The following is a 19,169-nucleotide window of genomic DNA, read 5'->3' as shown; positions in this document are numbered from 1 at the left end:
GGATGTTCTTTATAAAAAAAATATTTTCCAGGCTTCCTCCTCTCCTTGGGGAAGCACAAGCAACATCAAAACAAGAACCCAGAGTTTAAAGCAGATGACATTCCTGTCTTAGCTTGAGCAAACCACAAAGCTCAGCCCAGTCATTTTCCCTCTGCTGGATGAGCTCCACACAATAAGCTTACCTAGTCTTTGCCTGCCGTCTGCAGGAACAAGAGAACCCTGCAACTCAGTGGAGTTTTAACTCAACAGGTCTACAAAAAAAAAAAAAAAAAAGACAGCAATGGAGTATCAGTGTAACCTTCAGTAACCTTCACACCAAGTTGAACAGTGTTTGACTGACCTCTGCTGGTCAAAAGTTTCAAATCTAGTGCATCTTCAACCACAAGGTGACATCAGTATGTTTAATTATTTTCTACATACCATATTTTCTGTGTTATAGGGTGCACTTAAAACCTTCAGTCATCTCAAAAATCAACAGTGTGCCTCATTATCCAGAGCGCCCTATAGGGCGGGAAATACGGTCTTTGTAAAAGTTATTTAACAATGACAATAATGCCGCATTACTCTAAGTGAGTTTATTCATCTTGGGGTGCTTCGAACAAAATGGATATTTTTAAAGAAATTAAATGCATTTGTAAATTTGTAGATTTTCACTCTCAAAACAAAACAAACATTTAGGCTAAAGTCATACACCAGACAAACTCATATGTAGCATTGTGGAAAACGCTTTATTTCGCACAACAAACAAAAAAAACCAGTTTGGGGCCCACTGAGACAAAATTCACTCTTCTTCAAACAGTCATTCCAAGTCAAAGTTGCAGTAAAGTAAGCACGTGGTGGCTGAAAGTTCATAGGTCTTTAGGTTTGTAGAGCAGAAGCGCAGAGTGCTTGTGTTCTGACTGTCCCAGTGTCCTCTCACTTGAAGATCTTGCCCTGGTTGAAGGATTTACCCACGTGCTTGAACTCTCCCTCCCAGGCGAAGTACTCCTTCACCATGGTCTTGCACTCCTCACTGTCTGGATTCAGCTTGCGCCAATCGTATGATTCATAGTCGATCTGCCAGTCTTCAGACAGCTGGAGGAGACAGAACGTTCTATGAATGAAGGTAAACTACATTTGTTTGATGAGTTCATAATCGCTCATTATTACGAAGCGACAAGATTCGGCACGCCTTCTTATCCAGGTGGGACTATTAGAACCATCACAAGCTGTGCTGAAACAGCGTTGAGCCCGATTTTCTTAGTCTTGCACATTGTGTTCAATTTTGAGTTGTAATGAATTTAGTCAGTGTCAGAAATTAAAACGACAGTAATGCATTAAACTACTCAAACTCAAAACGTTGAGCTTTTGTTGTCACCTGTGACCACAGCATGAACCAGCCTTTTACTCACTGAACAAGAGATGACTGGGATGAATATGGTCTCAAGTTTCTCTTCCCCCATCAGATTAAGACTTTGCGCCATGATTGGACACTGCCTTGCCCAATGACGAGGGGTTTTCCAACAACGGTCATAAGTTAAGATCCAAATACGTTTTTTTTGCTTAAGAAACGTATCTGGCATTACTGCAGTCCACACATAACACTCCACAAATTATTTAATGTTAGTTTGTTCACACAAACTGTGGAGGGTGGGGATACTGTCATACAAGTCTGTTTGCCATTTGAAATACTTACGGTGAAAGCCAGGTCCTGGCCTCTGAAGACCCAGATGCCAGAGATGCTGCTGTCGTTGTTGGTGCCAAATAAGATGACACTGGCAAAGGCGTTCTTTCTGAGTTTGTCCAGGCGCTGGAACATACCTGGTAAGATTGAGGACAGTTGATATATAGTGAAGATAGGAACAAGGATCAAGTGACTGACCTTTTAGAGATGACTACAGTGCAACACTACAGTACCCAAGGGTCAATTTGTGACCACAGCATGAACCAGCCTTTTACTCACTGAACAAGAGATGACTGGGATGAATATGGTCTTTGGTTTTTCTTCCCCTGTCAGATTAAGACTTGGTGCCATGAATAGACACTGCCTTGCCCAATGACAGGGGACAATCTGATTTTCCTGAAGTGACCCGACTTCTGATTGAAGCACATTACAATGCCGGCTGTGTAGGCCTGTTATACATTCACTGTTGTGTATTCTTATACTCATAACTTTATTCCAAAGTGGAGGCCCATGAAGCAGTAAGTTTTTGGAGCACAAGGTAAGTTTTTCAAATTGTAATCTAAGTGTAATCTATGAACATGACCTTCCCCGACTTCTCTGAAAATGCGGCTTTAATTAATATAAAAATAAAATGCTGCTAAAGAATCTAGATGAACATGTGTTCCTATACAGCCCTCTACAGTCCTAAATAGACATTTAAAAAAAAAAAAAAAAAAAAAAATCAATGTAGGTACATGAATAACAAGATGAAAGCCGACAGTTCACCAGGTTCACCAGCCTACAAACTTGGGTAGAAGAAATTCATGTCAACACATGAACCAGAAAAACGCCTCCTAACAAGTAGGACCAAAGCCAAACTTAAATCCTTTTCTGGAGTTTCTTTCTAACCTCTGAGCCACCCTGATGCATGAGATAACCAGTGGGACTGAAAGAAATTTGTGCCTTCACAAAAATGACTTTTCAAGTGCGACTACACCTTAACGTCATTTAGGTCATAGTGCTGGATAAAGTGGCTGCTGTGACTCACCTGTGATAAGGTTGCAGCTCTTGAAGGTAAGTGTAAGTTCCTCAGGGTATTTGTACTGGCCATACCAAATGGAGTACCCCTCACGGTCAAAGTGCTCCCAGAAGTGAGGAAGGGCTACTGTCAGGGTGTCTTCGTTGGAATATTTTCTCTTGAACTCATCCATGACAAATGGGCTTAAATAAAATAAAGAGAGAGTAGATTAGGTCCACTGTTATACATGTTGTTCTGGAGGAACAATAAAGCATGGAAAATTAAGTAGATGACAAAATTGTTGTACAGATTTTCACCAAAATATATGACAAAAAATAAAAAACTACACCAGACACATAAAACTTAAGGGGTCTACAGGACTGCATTATATCTCAGAGTAACTTTCAATACCCATAAGTTCTATCATATTTGTGGCCACAGCATGAACCAGCCTGTTACTCACTAAAACAGAGACGACTGGGATGAATATGGTCTTTGGTTTTTCTTCCCCTGTCAGATTAAGACTTAGGTGCCATGAATAGACACTGCCTTGCCCAATGACAGGGGACAATCAGATTTTCCTAAAGCTAGTCTGATTGAAGTACATTAAAATGCCAGCTGTTTAGGCCTTTCATGCACTCTGTTACGCAATGTTTAACAATAACTTTAAAGGGAATGCTTGCTGTACAGGTCTATTACTGTCCAACACATGGTCGGCAGATCAAACATCTTGTCCTGTAAATCACTGAATGTTTCACCATTTCACCAAATGCACCACCATTTCACCAAATGCACCATGGGGAAGCGCACACTAAGAGCTTCCTACCTCTTTGGCAGGTGTGCAAAGGGATCCTTGGCTTTGGGCTCAGCAGCCAAAACAGCATCACAGTCATCCATCTCCTCCTCTGGAGCAGGCTTCTTTTCTTCCTTTTTCTTTTCTTTCTTCTCCTGGGGCTTGGCTGGTTCTTTTGCTGCCTTCTCTTTCTTAGGAGGGGCCTCTTTCTTGGGCTGCATCTCGGCAAACTTCTTGGCTGGATGGACAGAATGCCAAGAAAGAAAAAATGTTTCATTGCATGTTCTGTTTCAACTTAACAGTTCTATTTTGAACTCCGGGACCCTTGGAAAACCAATTGTGAAATGTTACAAACTGAGATTTACTTTTTTTACAAGGATAATTTTGTATCAGTATTCCATTTGGTTAATGGGTATCAGCATTCATGGCAAGTGTTTGTCAAGTCAAACTGCATTACACTTCAGTTATCTTTATGCTATTCTACAGTTCTGGCCTTGTTTTGAGCAAGATTGCTTAACATGTGACTTCTGATCACATTGCTAGTGACTCACCATCAAACTGGGCCATCTTTTCACACAGCTTGACCTCTCCAAGAACAGCTTTGAACTGGGGCTGGTTGACACAGGTCACGAACCAGCGGGTCACATTAGGGTATGGCTGACGGAAAGAAGGCTCAAGGACCTACAGCGGACAGAAAGGCGTTCTACTTCAGTCATGAAATACTCTTAAGTCTTAATTACTGTCCACTGTGTGCAGCTGTGGGTTTGTCAAACCTGTTTGTAGAGCCAGAGCATGGAGCACACCACAGTGATGTCAGCAAGGCTAACCCTCTCTCCCACAAGGAAGGTACGGGTGTTCAGATGTTGGTTCAGCACAGTAAAGACCCGCTTGATATCCTCCTTCGCCTGCTCTGTGGCCTGGACAGATCCAGAAAGATGACTATGCAGGATTTTACATCATTTGTTGTCTGCTACATAAGCAAATACCGAGAATGTTGCTCTCTGGCCAACTGGCTCCCACCTTCCACCACAGCTACAATATAATAATTTAAGTCTTAACTAGGCCAGAAAATGCTGAGCTACATACCTGTTTGTTGAACTGCATGATTCCCAGAGTGGGGAAGACCCATGCGCTGGCTGGAGGGACAATCTCTGAGTCAGCAAAGCTCACCCACTGCAGCACCTGGGCTGCAGCCTGAGGGGTGGCACCACGAATGGCATCATTGCTCACTGCATGTGAAAAGAGAGAAATGTGTAAATCAATTTAAAAAACAAAAATAAAATAAAAAAGGTCATGTTAGAAATCTCACATTGCGTGCACCAAACACATACAATAAATAGGTACTCATTCCTTTTAATTTGAACACATGGAAATACAGTTACAAGTGCACACTAGTTTGACAAAAAGGTATACATGTGCAACAGAAACTGCTAACGTGTTACTTGTCCAATTGGTATAACAATGGTCGTATTCCAATTAGGCATGTATGTACCCGTGTGCTACACTTGCATTACCCTACATGGAATGGAGCCAATGTGGAGAGTTTCCAAATTAAACAGCACAAGATACAAAATTAACCACTGAATTAATAGGAAATTTGAGACTTACAGTAGTGAGCAATGGCGTTACTCTCAAACAGACAGAAGCCGTCATCCCCCTGGTAGGCAGGTACCTACAAATAAAGGCAGAGTTAAGGAAAAACACATTTTCTATGTTTTTATTCAGACATTTAAACAGTTCCATACCGTACCATATTCCCCTCACATGCATGACCAAATGCACGCCTTACAAAACAGTGATATAATCAAACCACAAGGCTTATCTACTTCAATACGACAATTTTCTAATGCGCCAACTTTAATATCTGCATTAACCACTTTAACAACATTCACTGTTGGCAATGAAGCATTACTATGAAACTTGAAACTCTGCTAGAGCTGTCCTCATTTAAGCAAGTCTAACATTTGCACCAACCTTGCCCAGAGGAAAGTTGCTGAGGAAAGCAGGAGTACGGTTCGTCTGCCCGAAGGTGAAGGCAGGGGGGCTGCTGGCAACTTTGAGCCGAGCGCCACTGTACTGGGCCGCAATCTGGGCCTTGAAGGCCCGCCAGTTCTCTGGGTATGTATACAGAGTCTGAAAGAAAGAGATAGAGAGTATACAGCAATGATTTACCAGGTACAAGCATTTAACAAGACTAATCTGTATGTTTCCACTCACTGCCCACCTGATTAGATACACCTGTAAACTCAAATGCAATCCAATACAGCAGCTCTGCCATGAATCCTACTTTTACTAGATTATAATTGGCGTTTTTTTGTCAGTAAGGTGATCCTGCTAGTATGTTTATTCTTGGGGTTACGTTGAAATGGAGTGCACCATTTAAGTTTCTACATTTCCAATAGAGACTGCTTGATGTGCCTTAAAAATACACTTACAGCAACAGCTCAGATATAACACTGCATGAACTCTGGTCTACATTATATTTGTCCCACTTAAAACTTTCAAAAGTGATAAATAAAACTGGATTATTTAGTTTCCAACCCAGTGAAGTAGTGACTTGCTTAAAGTGTTCTTGAAACAATGAATGATGCCACCCACGTCTAGGTGCTCGACCATTTAACACTGGACCAGGCAGGAAGGAGAACAGGGTGCAGATGGAAACGCTGAGAGATAAACTGTGATAAAAGCTGCCTGCTACAGCTACTTTAACTTCTGTTCATCGTGTAACAATCAAAAACCACGGGAACCTAAATTCACGTGGCTATTAGCTGGCTTCCAATGCTAACTAGTCACTACTGGTGCTAGAACCGGTCTTCGTTTGCAGCTTTAACCCATTACGACTAAAAGAAACCAGCTCTGAAGTTAACCAGCGTGTGCTGAATTGCCAAGGAAGGTCAAAAACATTTTAAAACTAAGATAAGTTATCACGGCTTGACAATTACTGCGCTAACGTGGCACAACGCTGGGCCAGTGGAGGGGCGTCATTCTGTCACAATGCAACGTCAGGATAGCAAATGCTAACCTTACCACGAACACTGAATGAAATTCTTGGCAAATACACTTTTTTTCGCCTGCATAACGACCTGAAACATTTGTTTACACCTAAAAATGCTCAATCGAGGTGCAGATGGGGTTGATTTCGGGTGGATTATGCCAGATAAGAATAAAGAAAGCTCCATATCTCCATTTTACTCACCCCTGCCGCCATCTTCAGGACGAGAGAAAGAAAGAGCGAGGGCGCGCTCGACTGACGTATTTACGGCCAGAAGACGTGCGCGCCCCGAGTTTGCGCGTTCACGTCGCGCCTCATGCTACAGGACATTTCAACGCAACTGATTTGATTGAAAAACGTAAATTAAGTACAGATGTCATCCAGCTGCAGCAGCTCATCACAAAAAAGGTCGATAGTCCTACAAGATATTAACTCATTCTAATACTTAAAAGATAGAAAACATTATACAAATGTAAGAACAAATACAACACTTTATTACAAATAACATACAAAGAATAATATATGGCTGAGATGGAAATGATGAATTCTATATAAAATAAGTAGTAAATAAAGTAAATGGATTACTTCTGTAATGTCTACCAAGTTCTTCTCAATTTAGCAAACATACTCATGTTTTTTCTTTTTGCACCACATCTAACAAATGTAGGCCGTGCAGCAAAGTAATGAATTAGCTATGGAGCTTCACAACCTACCACCACACTGTCTGAATCGCTGTAGAAAAATATTAATTTTAACAAAGAAACAACTAAGCTACTACATAAAAAGTTCCATGTGAAATTAGCTTCCTCTGGGGCGAATCAGCTCACAAGACCTGGAAATAAAGTTGAAGACAAGTTCAGGAATTATACACAAATAAACTATAAGATTTTATAAGCTGTGTGCCAAAGATTACTCTGTTGCAGCCACAGCAGCCAAAGTAAAACAATAAGTGGCCAATTTTGTCAGACTATGAAACAAGTTTTCCTCACTGTGCAGAATACTTCATATTACGCACAGCATTTTATTAATCCATGCCCATCTAATGCACACCTACTGCCTGTATAACAATGTTTTAAAGTGTAGTACTCACCCAGATAGTCATCCATGAGAGATCCAATAGCAAACTAAAAAAACAAGGATAAAGGTTGTTTTTAGTCTTTATACTAAAAATAACATTCAGCGTACCATTTCTAGTCCTACTATAAAAGTACTTACAATGTCATTTTTGTCCACTCTTGTTCCCACAATCTTTAGTCGGATCTCATCGTCTTGTTGGATTACAATGTCCTTTGGAAAGAGAAGACTCCTTTCATTTTAAATGCTATTTGACTCTAAGAGAAATGTATTCAAGTGAAATACAGGAGGCAGATAAAAAAATAACACTGAATATCCTCACCTCATCAACTGTCTTATAACAAGGAGGATTAGAGTTGGGGTCAAATTCCATTTCCGAGGGGATGGACTGCAAAAAAAAAAGAGGTTCTAGTCAGAAAAGCTAAGTAAGGCATAAATCTAATCTAAAAGTATCAACCATTTCAGTCAGGCACTATTGTGATGTTTGATAGACAGTGACTTACATGGCGAGAGATAAAGCAGGACATGGGACCAATTTCTGTGAACAATCCAACCTGCAAGAAAAGAGAATCATTTAAATCATGCAAAGCTATTATTCATCATTTCACAATCAACAACTAAGACTTCATTTAAGGGATATTTGCTTTTGATAAAATTAAAGCATGAAATACAATATTATGTTTCTAATTGTCAACTGATAATACATAAATAACCCTAGTTTAGTTTTAACTGATTAATTAATCATTCATTCATTCATTGTAACCAATGAAACTGTCAGAACATGTTGGCTAAAAGAATAACATGTTAGAGTACAGGTACCATGCTGTTCCTTTACCTTGTTAACCTGAGTGACCACAGCATCCACCACTTCCCCTTTGAAAGGACGGAATACTATGGCCTTGTACTTGACTGGATAGAGGACAAAGCCTCTGCCTGGCTGGATCACACCTGCTCCAATGTTGTCAATTGTGGTGACTGCAATGACGAAGCCATATCTAAGGGGGAGACACAAATTAATTAATACCATTGTATTCGTATTGCTGCATTGTACATCCAAGAATGTTAATGCAAGTCAGTGCCTTACTGCCCTGAACAGTTCTGTTGGTTCGATTATGACACAATATCTTACTCTTAAATGAGAAAAATAATCATCAATCAAAACCATCTTAAATGTTTTTATACAAGAAGGAACCACCTATTTGTTAATTTCAGACCTTCCCCTGAATATTGCACACAACTCTCTGCATTGGATTGTGATTCACTGTGCGTCAGTGCCATCTGAACAAACATAGAATACATGCAACATCGACACAATGGCAGGTTTCACACACTTTCGAGTCAAGTGACGATCTTTGCGCCCTTTAACCAATCAATTCAGAACAAATACGAATTCATTTGTGTGTTGCAAATGAGTGTTGAGTGTTGCAGCAACTCACTTGCCGGTGCAAGTACCCTCCACTTCTGTGAAAAGCTTCTGCTTCACGGTGTTGAGGAGATTAGGACCAAAATACCTCGGATGTAGTAAGATTTCATGCTCCAGAGAAATCTGTGGGCACAAACGTAGGTCCGTTGAAAGACAACGCGTCCACCATTAGTTACTGAGAGCACAGCTTTACGCGTGCTTTGTTTACATTTCCATGGCTGTTATGCTGTGGTGCTGCTGAATTTATTGTACTGAATGAAATGGATGCAGTTTACCTATTGTGCTTAGAAACTATCAACATCTTAGTAGAGACTAAACTTTTGTTTAGCTAACATCATATTAGCAATGCTAACCAAGATGAGATCACGCTGGGCAAACATCGACACACAAAACATCATCATTCTGCTATTCGCCGGCCCATATACAAATACAAACACGTATACTTACATGGTAAAACATCGCTGTTGAACTAATGAATTCAAACTCTATTAGTATTCTAGCCTATTGATAAATAATCCAACTTGTTTTTTAACTCAATGAATGAAAACACGACGCTTGTTCGTCTCTACCAGGTCTCTTCCGGGTTACGAGGTCAATGATGTGGACATTTGTTGCCCTGGGTTCTGTATGACAGGCATCATACGGCATTTAGTACAAATCTAGTTGCAAACTAAGCATCAGTCTAAATAATCTTAAACGTAAATGTGTTGTTCTTGTTACCGTGTCGTTGAAAAACTAGCTTAGCTTAGCAGACATATGATCACAATAAACAATACATGGCAGCCAGTGCGCACACATGCTGACCCCTGGCGGTGAGGAGGACTGATGTGTGCGGGTGGGACAGACAGCGGGCGTGATTCAGTGCTGTGCTGTGATTGGGTCGATTGACAGGTCGCGCACATTTAATAACAAAGCAAAACATCGGGTTTTAAGTAACAGAGTGGTGCGATGGTTGAAATATTATAAAACAGGCTGCATGTGATTGTAACTCAACGACACAAGCAGGTGAGCGAGAGAAGGAAAGAAACAAAAAAGCAACCTGCAAACCGAGCTGACTGACATGGCGAGCAACATCTTGAAGTTGTGCCGTCCTCCTGTGTGCACACAGCTTGTAAGTTGTAGTACTTTTGCGTGCATGCTTTAGTCTGTTTCTGTGTCTGCTTGAAACTTTGCTGTCCCCCGCCCAGGCGTCTCTCCGCTCGGGCTGCGTGCTGTGGAGGAAGCCGGCGGCTGGAACCAGACATGTCTCCAGCGATCAGCCAGAGAAAATCAGTCGTTATCCTGTCCCGTACAAGAAAGACCTGCCTTATGATATAGTTGAGCTTATGGAGGAAGTGGAGTCAAAGGTGAAAAGAGCCTGATGTGATCCATTTACCTGTTCAACACACTTTAAGTTGGATTTGCTGGCTGCTGAATGTTTGTTTTTTTCCAGGGGGGCTTCTTACCTAATGTCTTCAAAGTCCTGTCTCATAGACCTGCAGAGTTCAGAGCTTTCTTCGCATACTACAATGAACTGATGAACAAAGAAACAGGTGTGTTTGTGTTTATGTGTTCCAGTAATTCTCTGGATGCACCCTGAGGACCACATCTGGTCCTGACACGTCCCAGGCCCTCTATACAGTTCAGGGCTCAGTCATTCATGGAATGAATGGAAAACCACTTTAGGAGTGCAGATGGCACGGTACACACGGGAGCAGGTGTGATGCTGAGTCTGTTTCATCTGATGGTCAAATAGTGGCAGGTAGCACAGGTAACACTGAACAAGGTCTGGCAGGAGCAGCTCATCAGGTCGGGAAACTAACCTAACGATCATTCAGATCAGCAAGTCCTGTTTGGTGTGCCACATAACACATCTGGGTCAAAGCCAGCTGTGTGGTCTCGGCGTGTGGGTATTGAATAACCACAATTTGGCTTTTTGTCAGCTGTTTTTAGCCTTATCGGTTTTGCCCTTTACACTTCACTACAATTCTATTCTGAACAATAAAGCCACACTCCTTATATGACACTCCCGTTTCATATAGTTCTATTTCTCAGAAAGATTTTTACAGGTTTTTACGCTCTCTGAATATCTGTGGCTTAGTCCAAAACCAGGTTTACTGATTTATCTGATTTTGTTGAATAAAACCTTGCCCAGCTGTAAACTAAATGTCCCTCTTGGGTTGGAGAGACCACATCCAACTAATTTCCTAACTAACTCCAGTTTTCCAAGTAGGTCCTTAACTGCATCTTGTTATTCTTGTGTGTATGTGTCTTTAGTGTGTTTGTGTGTTTCTTATTTCACATGAACTTAATATCTGGTGACTTCCAGGCAGATTAACCAAGGCAGATCGTGAGCTGATTGTAGTGGCAACCAGCGCCCACAACAAGTGTCTTTACTGTGTAGTATCCCACAGTGCACTGCACCGCATCTACTCTAAGAACCCCACTCTTTCCGATCAGGTGATTGACCCAGTTTTGTGTTTTTGTAATACAACACTAACTGTGCTAATCAAGTCAAGTAATTTCACTCAGTGATAATTCTTCAGTGTGCCTAATTTGCTGTTTCACTTGTTTAACACAGGTTATTATCAATTATGAGATTGCGGAGTTGTCGCCTAGGGAACGTGCCATGCTCGACTTTGCTATGGCAGTGTGTCACTGCGACACTATCACAGAGCGGCATTTCCAGGCCTTGGAGGAGGTGGGCTTTGACCGTGAGGACGCGTGGGACATCGCTGCCATCGCTGCTTTCTTTGCCATGTCCAACCGGCTCGCCCACTTCTCTGACATGAGACCAAACGTAGAATTTTATAATATGGGCCGTATACCACGGGACAAGAGCAATGACAAGGTGGGAGGAGATGGCAAGTGAAAAGCAGCTATGTTATAGACATGATTATAAGAGGTTAAAGGTCATGTGCAACAGTGACAATCTCATTTCTGCTTTATAATATCGTCTCCCTCTTATATGAACAGTCAGACTTTATTATTAGATATGATGAAATTAAAGTTTAATTTCCATCTTAACACTGGAATTACTGTATATTCAGATCTTTATTCAGGCATGTAGAACAACTAGAAACTGTGAAATGAAGAAAGTGTCCTTTATTGGTATTTAATAAATGCTTTAAACCATTGCTGTATCAAAAGTGTTCCCTAAATATTGAGCAATCTGTGAAGCTCTCTTCTTTCTATGTTCCTTTTATGTGCTAAAAATATGCTTTGTTTGCGTAGTGAAACACATGATAAATAGTGAACTAAATTGCAGAATGTCAGAAACAGCTTTTCCTTGTTCTGTCCTCTTTGTTAACATGTTTAATACTGAGTAGTACTGTATGTACAGAAGTGATTAGCAGAATTGACAGCAATCTAAACATGCGTTCTTCCATATGTTTTCTAAATAAAGTATTCATTAAATAAAATCCTATTTTTCTTCATATCAAATAAAGATTTGATACTTTTTTAACTATACCTAAAATAATTATTATTCTTTGAAAACAATTCCAGTGAAGCATATACCTCACATTAAGTAGTAAAATGCAACCCTCTGTGGGCCAGCTGAAAGAAAACAAGCCTTCATTTTAGTGATCTGCTGCTTGTTGCCACCAGATGTCACCATAATAATGTGAGAGAGGCAAGACACCACTGGCATAACCAGGGAAGGGTACCAGGGCTGAGTAATAAAGAAGATGCACATTTATAGTAGTACAAACATGTGTAGGATCATACACGATGGGTGCACATTTTTGCTAGCTTCCTTGACTTGAATCGCATTCCTACTCCTACATACATTGGAGTTACACATTTTCCTACAAAGTTCATTTTGCTGAGAGCCTTCTGCTAATGAGATAGTGAAATTTATTCACAGTCCAAACTCGGTATTTACTTCAGTGGAATGGGATTCATAGGGTAAACACGCACACGCACATTAAATTCTTCTGTTGTACTATGTGAAAAAGAGCCTATTGATGTCCGTAAAGGTCATTTCATTGACAGTTTTCTCCCTGGGCCTCTGTTGTCCTGTCCTGTTCTTTTCACCCTGACAGAGCATCATATGTCTCAGAAGCGGCTCATATACTAGATCCTTACACAGCACCAACCCTCGTGACCCTCATGTCTGCTATTAATATTAAAAGGAGAAAACAGGCTCCAGACAAGGCTGATTTATGGTTCAGGGCTGCCCTGCATCCCTCATCCTGTAACTCTTCATGTCAAGAATAAAACAGAAAGGTGAACAGTTCTCAAGTATGGGCTTTCCCTCGTCTCTTATTACAGTCTGTCAGTACTCTTATAGACAAATCAATATGATGTTGTTCCTCCCGAGAGCCTGAAGAAGAGTCTCTGCACGGATTCTTTAATGTCGAATGGGGCACGAGTTAGGTATAGAGCAAAGTAAGAGGAGTGGTGAGGAAGTGGGTCAAGTTTAATAAAGGAGTGCTGCTTCACACCCGTGGAGTAGACATCATTTATTAAGCCTGGCTTCCATGCGGATGGATTTAAATATAACAGGAGTAAGATGTCTCACAGTGGGTTCTCCAAGAACTTACAGCAATGTCAAAGGAGACTGAGTGAGAAATTTGATTTAAAAAAAAAAGAGTATTACCATATTTTATTCAATTTCTGTACAATATTCAAACAACATTTCATATTTTTATAATCATTTGTATAAACATTATGCAAAGAGTTACTGTATCTGGTGAGAGATTGTATTTAACTGTTACCATGCACAGATCCTACAGATTTGATTCAGCCTAACAAGATATAATTTCTGCTGTTTAAAAATGCTGAAAATAATTTAAATGAATGCACTGACATTTGAATCTGTTCAAATGAAAAGACGTGTTTGTGGTCTTAAATGATTTGTATTGCTTGTGGTTCACAACTGTTGGATCAGGAGGTTTTCTTGTGTAGTAAATGAATCTTGACGGTTGGCTACAGAACGCATCTGCAACTGTAGGCATGTGGGAAATCTGTGGGAAATATGAGTGACTAGTTTGAAAAATGTGTGGCCTCTTATTCCCTGACTACTCTTCAAAACATCCATGACATTTTCTACAATGCTTTGGGAGGAAGGTCTGTTTTGGAGGATGTGTTTTTTCTTAAAATGATGCTTTATTCACACACAGGGGACACGTTGAAGAAGATGTAGGTGGACTGAATAACTAACGACATATTATGGGACATTAGCTACAATTAGACTATTATCATCCTCATTAAGATTAAGTCAGTTACTGTTAAGAATGTGTGTGAGCATGTGTACGCACGTACCATTGTGTTAATGTGGATACACATATTATTTACCTTCTCCAACAACATGTGTGTATGTGCCGTGGCATTCGCAGCTGGGGTCATTTGCAATCATTTGGTTTGATAGACTTTCCCATATAACTAAACTCAATCATGCAGCTGGGACACTGAGAATCACTGAGTATCACAGGAAATAGCCTATTTTCATTAAGACTTTCTTTTTTAAAAAGCATTTCTTTGAAGTATAAGAGATGAATAGATTTGATACGATGAGAGATGACACAAGATGTGTACAAAAGAAAAGTCAACTTGTACGTCTTGAATCTGACCAAGGCACCGGTACATCAGTCACATACTGTATGATGGTGATGAAAATGACAACACTGGCTCACAGATGAAGGTGTTGCAGCAGCCAAGGAAACACTAAGTAGCAGCCAGTAAGAATAGGAACAATCCACCTAATTGATATCTGCTAAAACACAAGGTAAACTCCAGCTCTTCTAAAGCCCACTGAAGCTGAAACTGTTTGTTTTGCCTCAAAGCACAGTCAAATATCCTCCACTACCAATCATCTGGTAACCTGAAAACCGAAGCAAATACTAGTTCAGCACACTGTTTCTCCACACGGCTGAAGCTCTTTCATGACCTCTCAGTCGACCGGTTCAAGAAGTGTTTCAGATTAGACTATTCCAGACTGATAATCCAAATGCACATTCACTCAGATTACTTCGTGCCTGCGGATTATGGGTCATGCATTATTGCGTATTTGCTGCTAAAAGAGAGCGAGTCATGGCCATGTGCTGTTTTTAGTTTTTTTGGTTTGTGTATCCTTGTTCTATATTAGTTCTTATTTCTGCAACATAGTCTGGATTTGCTTTTCATATGTTGGCCAACTGTGTGTTTAGTCTGACAGCGTCCTGCAGCCTGTTCTCTGAGCTCTTGACCCGGGACTACTGGTTCCACTACACTGAATGGAAGATTCATTATTTGCTGTGATGTGTTTGGTCTTCTGTTTTCACAGGTTTCAGATCATGAATCTAGGTTTTAATACGACTGGCTCAGAAGTCTGCTTTTTTTTCTGCGGTTGTCCTTGAAATTTGGCAACTTCAGTACTTGGCAGACTCTGTTATATTTGTCTTTGCAAATGCTGTGCTCATTTGTTTGGGTGTGCTATGAATATGAATATGAATCATTTCACTCATGTAATTGCCACCATGTCTCCACAGGGAGATTAACACATATCAAATATGAAACTCCCATTTTGCCTCCAGCCTGCAGATGGTGCCAAGTAAACTGTTCTCCAGACCTCTGGCCCACACAGAGAGGAGGACGGGCCCAGGTCTGACAACGAAACCCCGAGTAAAGTGAGAGGAGATAGATGGATGACAGGAATCACTGTCCAGCAAACCCTGGTGTGGCTCTCTCATTTGGCTGTGTGTACCATTAGCATTCATGTCTCTTTTTTTCCCACCCACTAAAATGAATCACAACTTATTACAGTAATTAAACTGTCACGAAAGAATGAATTAAATAACACCGTAATGAATTACTGAAACTGAAAAGGCACAGGAAGATAGAATGCAATCAAGAAAACAGAATTCATCAAAGGAGACCATAAAATGGAGAGCATTAAAAAAACTACGGCTCTTATTATTATTATTATTATTATTCTAATGCTCACATTAGCAACCATATTTACAATAATGACAACATTAACATATTGATGTGTAAAATATTTTCCATTTTTAATCATGTGGGTCTGCAGGAATGGCCGCAGAAGACAAACTGATTAGATTTCAGATTGAAATATAACCATCATTATATTAATTAATAAATATAAAAGAATACACATATCATATTTGTAATCATGTGTGTATTCAGATTATCTGTCACACAATTCTCTAGCAGTCTAATCTTGGAGTGTCCCCCGCTCCTCAAGTGCGGCCCCCCAATCAAAAGATTTTTTGATTCCACCCTGGTCAGAGTGAGACTGTTTGGACCTAAAGAACTGGACAGATGGCCTGGCAACATGCAGGACACCGAGGAGAAAGATGATCATTTGGTGTGGCCGCGGCGTCCAGCAGGGCTGTTTCTCAAGCTCCAGCCTCCAGGGAATCGTGGGAGTGGTGGATCGATTTGGGACTGCAATGAGAAAACGTGAAGAGAGAAGTTAAACTCCCGGGGTGACAGCCAGTATCTGCTGCGCCGCTGACACGTTTCCGAGCGTGTTGAGGAGGTAATAGAATTTGCTTGCTGAGCCGCGCCCACCTCCCATAAACACACACACAGTTCCACCCACCCACAATCCACCTGCCACACACACAGCAAGAGCATCATTTTTCTTTTAACTAATAATGCTGGCCCAGCAGTTCAGCAGGCGGAGGTCGTTGCCATATTGGCTGGTATTAAAATTGAGCTTCAACTCATAACTTCTTTATGGATTTCATTACTTTCCTGCCCTTTCCTCACTGTCCACTATAACTCCTTTGCCCTGTTCATGGTTTGGATTTCAAACATAATGTAGCTACAGTACATCATATACTGTGGTTGCATTAGTCATTATCACAGATTAGATTTTAATCTGTATTTCCAGAAATAAAGGAAAGCATCAGTTTTGCCTCATAACTTTTTGATTCCCTGGGAGGTTTACATCAGCTGCACACTGAGCTCAGCAGTCTGACCGTTTGACACTCTGAACGCGCAATCTGGTGTCGCTCGTGTCCCAGCTGTGCTCAGTGTGTGTGTGTGTGTGTGAACGTGTTCATGTTGATGACATGGTTGTGTTTGTAATGTACTCATGTTAAAAACACGTTAGAGAAATTCACTTTCAAACACAACAATTAGTTTATTAATCAGACAGTACTGTTTTTCCTTTGCAAGTCATTCTGACATAATTTAGTTGGATTTGTTTGTGTAAAATTATAATGTAGATTACGTGTTGAATGTATTAAAAATCACTAAAATTATTAAAATAATTATTGTTTCCTTTCATATTTTCTTTGTTTGCTGCACTGAGTGGATGTCGTGCTGCATTCGTGACATGAATAAAGAGTGAACTAGAACTGAGCCAGTGTGTTTGCATCACCTAAGCAGCAATTGTGGGCCATAAAAATCACAGAAGTGTTAATGCACACTGTTTGTCCCATGTCTAAATTTAAAGTGGCATCACAGTTAAATGGTGCAATTGTATTACATTTCTGTTGCATGACCAACGCAGCTGCTCATCTACAGTATTTCAAGTATTTCAAGTCAGCTCGGCCCAAATTACAACTATAGTATCTATTGAAGAATATATGATCACACAGTTTTATGTTTCATAGATCATAGATCCAAATCTTCTAAGGAATCTATTTTAAAAAGCTTGTTTAACATTCTGTGTATGTACTTTGATTGGCCTCGGTCTTGCATTATTTTACTCACTTTTAGTCCCATAATCCATTAATAAATGGTTGGAACGGTTAGAACACGGCACTTTAGTCTCTATGGGGGCTGCACATTCTTTTTTTAATTTTGTTTAGGGTAGTGTGTCTGACTCCAGAGTAGAAGGTTGTGTGTTCAAATCACCTCAGGGTCATGGGGTTAACTTATTAACTGGCTCGTTGGTCTAGGGGTATGATTCTCGCTTCGGGTGTGAGAGGTCCCGGGTTCAAATCCCGGACGAGCCCTTGTTTGGTCGCAGTAGCTCAGATGGTACTTGTTTAAAAACCCAAGGGTGAGTGGTTTGATTCCCAGTTCCTCCTGACTGCTCGCTGAGGTGTCCTTGGACAAGAGACTGAAACCCTGTAGTAGCGCCGAGCAGCTGTCCAACCAAGGGGATCAATAAAGGATTCATTATTATTATTATCCTTTCAATTATTATATATATATATATATATATATATATATATATAATAAATGAAAGGATAATAATATATATATATATATATATATATATGCACCTACTATTTTGCCTGTGTTGTCTAAATGATTCACACAATTAAAAGCTGAGAAGAATATTTTGTTGGCCTCACAAAAAAGAAACCAGAGATTCCTAAACCACACAGGGAAAACATGGCCCACATTTTTTGTGTTGCACGCCTTTTCGGCCTATTTCAACTCAGATTTCTATTTGATTTACTTTCCCATTCAATTTTGTATTTCTCTTCTTCGACTAAGACCAATTACAATTTTCTGAAAACCAACATTAATGAAAAAAGGGAATATACAATTTTGCTAAACATGCCATACCTTTGTTGTTATTATTACAACTGAGTCAAAACCAAGCTTATTCCAGTTTTACCTTGTATTATCTTCATATTTTGCCCTTAAGTAATCTGCATGATCTGTTTTCTTCCTATTTGGACGCTCTCAATAAAGCAGCATGCACTTCTAACTTGTGGATGAAGTTTAAAAGGCTTTAAACTACTTGGTGCTTTTTTTTCCCTCAGTAATTTCTGCAGCCGTACAAAGAGAAATCTAAGAAGCGGTTCAGCTATTATTTGTGTTTTAGCTCTCCCTCTATTGTACATCCCTGCAGATCCCCACAGATCTATCCACAGCCTGTTATACAGAGAATAAATAGACTTTAATTAACATACAGAGGCGAAAACTTACATTTGGAGTCATAGAGAAAGACAAAGAGAAATAAAAATGCTGGAAGGTGGAGGTGGAACTATACGTTTACAACTTTGTTGTTTAAAGCAATCACTTAGCTCCCTCTACAAAACACAGAGAAAAATTATTTACACCAGAGCCTTTCATAAATCTACAGTATGTTCTCCAGTGATATTATGGTGGACAGGCATGTTGTCGATTGTATGGTGTCACAGAATCCAGTGTCACATCGCTCTTCATTTTCCTTCAACGCTCATGTACAGTGAAGTCCAACAATTACAAAGTCCTGCTCTATATAAATCACTAAACACTGTTCATCGTACAGTATTTGAATTTACATTAGAAAGAATGGCACAGGTCAACATCAGCCGGCACAGTGCTTTATGATACAACATCCTGAATGTTTCA

The 19,169-nt window shown here is 40.2% G+C and overlaps 3 protein-coding genes and 1 non-coding gene across 4 annotated transcripts; 2 read left to right on the top strand and 2 right to left on the bottom strand.

Moving 5' to 3' along the window:
• Positions 1-709: 709 nt before the first annotated feature.
• eef1g (eukaryotic translation elongation factor 1 gamma) lies at positions 710-6,752 on the bottom strand. Its single transcript, XM_026357883.1, has 10 exons — positions 6,650-6,752; positions 5,428-5,586; positions 5,062-5,125; positions 4,540-4,682; positions 4,227-4,370; positions 4,005-4,134; positions 3,487-3,691; positions 2,691-2,863; positions 1,676-1,800; positions 710-1,074 (listed from the first exon to the last, which is right to left on the bottom strand). The coding sequence occupies exons 1-10, from the start codon at positions 6,659-6,661 to the stop codon at positions 916-918; spliced, it is 1,314 nt and encodes a 437-aa protein (XP_026213668.1). The 5' UTR covers positions 6,662-6,752; the 3' UTR covers positions 710-915.
• Positions 6,753-6,918: 166 nt separating this feature from the next.
• polr2gl (polymerase (RNA) II (DNA directed) polypeptide G-like) lies at positions 6,919-9,568 on the bottom strand. The gene is made up of 8 exons (XM_026357884.1): positions 9,390-9,568; positions 8,956-9,065; positions 8,355-8,514; positions 8,023-8,073; positions 7,842-7,907; positions 7,661-7,732; positions 7,536-7,569; positions 6,919-7,277 (listed from the first exon to the last, which is right to left on the bottom strand). The coding sequence occupies exons 1-8, from the start codon at positions 9,399-9,401 to the stop codon at positions 7,264-7,266; spliced, it is 519 nt and encodes a 172-aa protein (XP_026213669.1). The 5' UTR covers positions 9,402-9,568; the 3' UTR covers positions 6,919-7,263.
• A 217-nt stretch (positions 9,569-9,785) lies between these two features.
• Positions 9,786-12,334, top strand: si:ch211-175m2.5 (uncharacterized protein LOC568697 homolog). The gene is made up of 5 exons (XM_026357109.1): positions 9,786-10,053; positions 10,130-10,288; positions 10,375-10,474; positions 11,251-11,381; positions 11,503-12,334. Exons 1-5 carry the CDS (start codon positions 10,003-10,005, stop codon positions 11,791-11,793), a joined length of 732 nt encoding a protein of 243 aa, XP_026212894.1. The 5' UTR covers positions 9,786-10,002; the 3' UTR covers positions 11,794-12,334.
• Positions 12,335-17,761: 5,427 nt separating this feature from the next.
• trnap-cgg lies at positions 17,762-17,833 on the top strand. Its single transcript has one exon. It is a non-coding gene; the product is annotated as a tRNA-Pro (tRNA).
• Positions 17,834-19,169: the final 1,336 nt, after the last annotated feature.

Source organism: Anabas testudineus, chromosome 10 (genome assembly GCF_900324465.2).
Source record: "Anabas testudineus chromosome 10, fAnaTes1.2, whole genome shotgun sequence".
NCBI classification, from domain to species: domain Eukaryota; kingdom Metazoa; phylum Chordata; class Actinopteri; order Anabantiformes; family Anabantidae; genus Anabas; species Anabas testudineus.
This window is presented reverse-complemented; position numbering and strand designations above follow the sequence as displayed.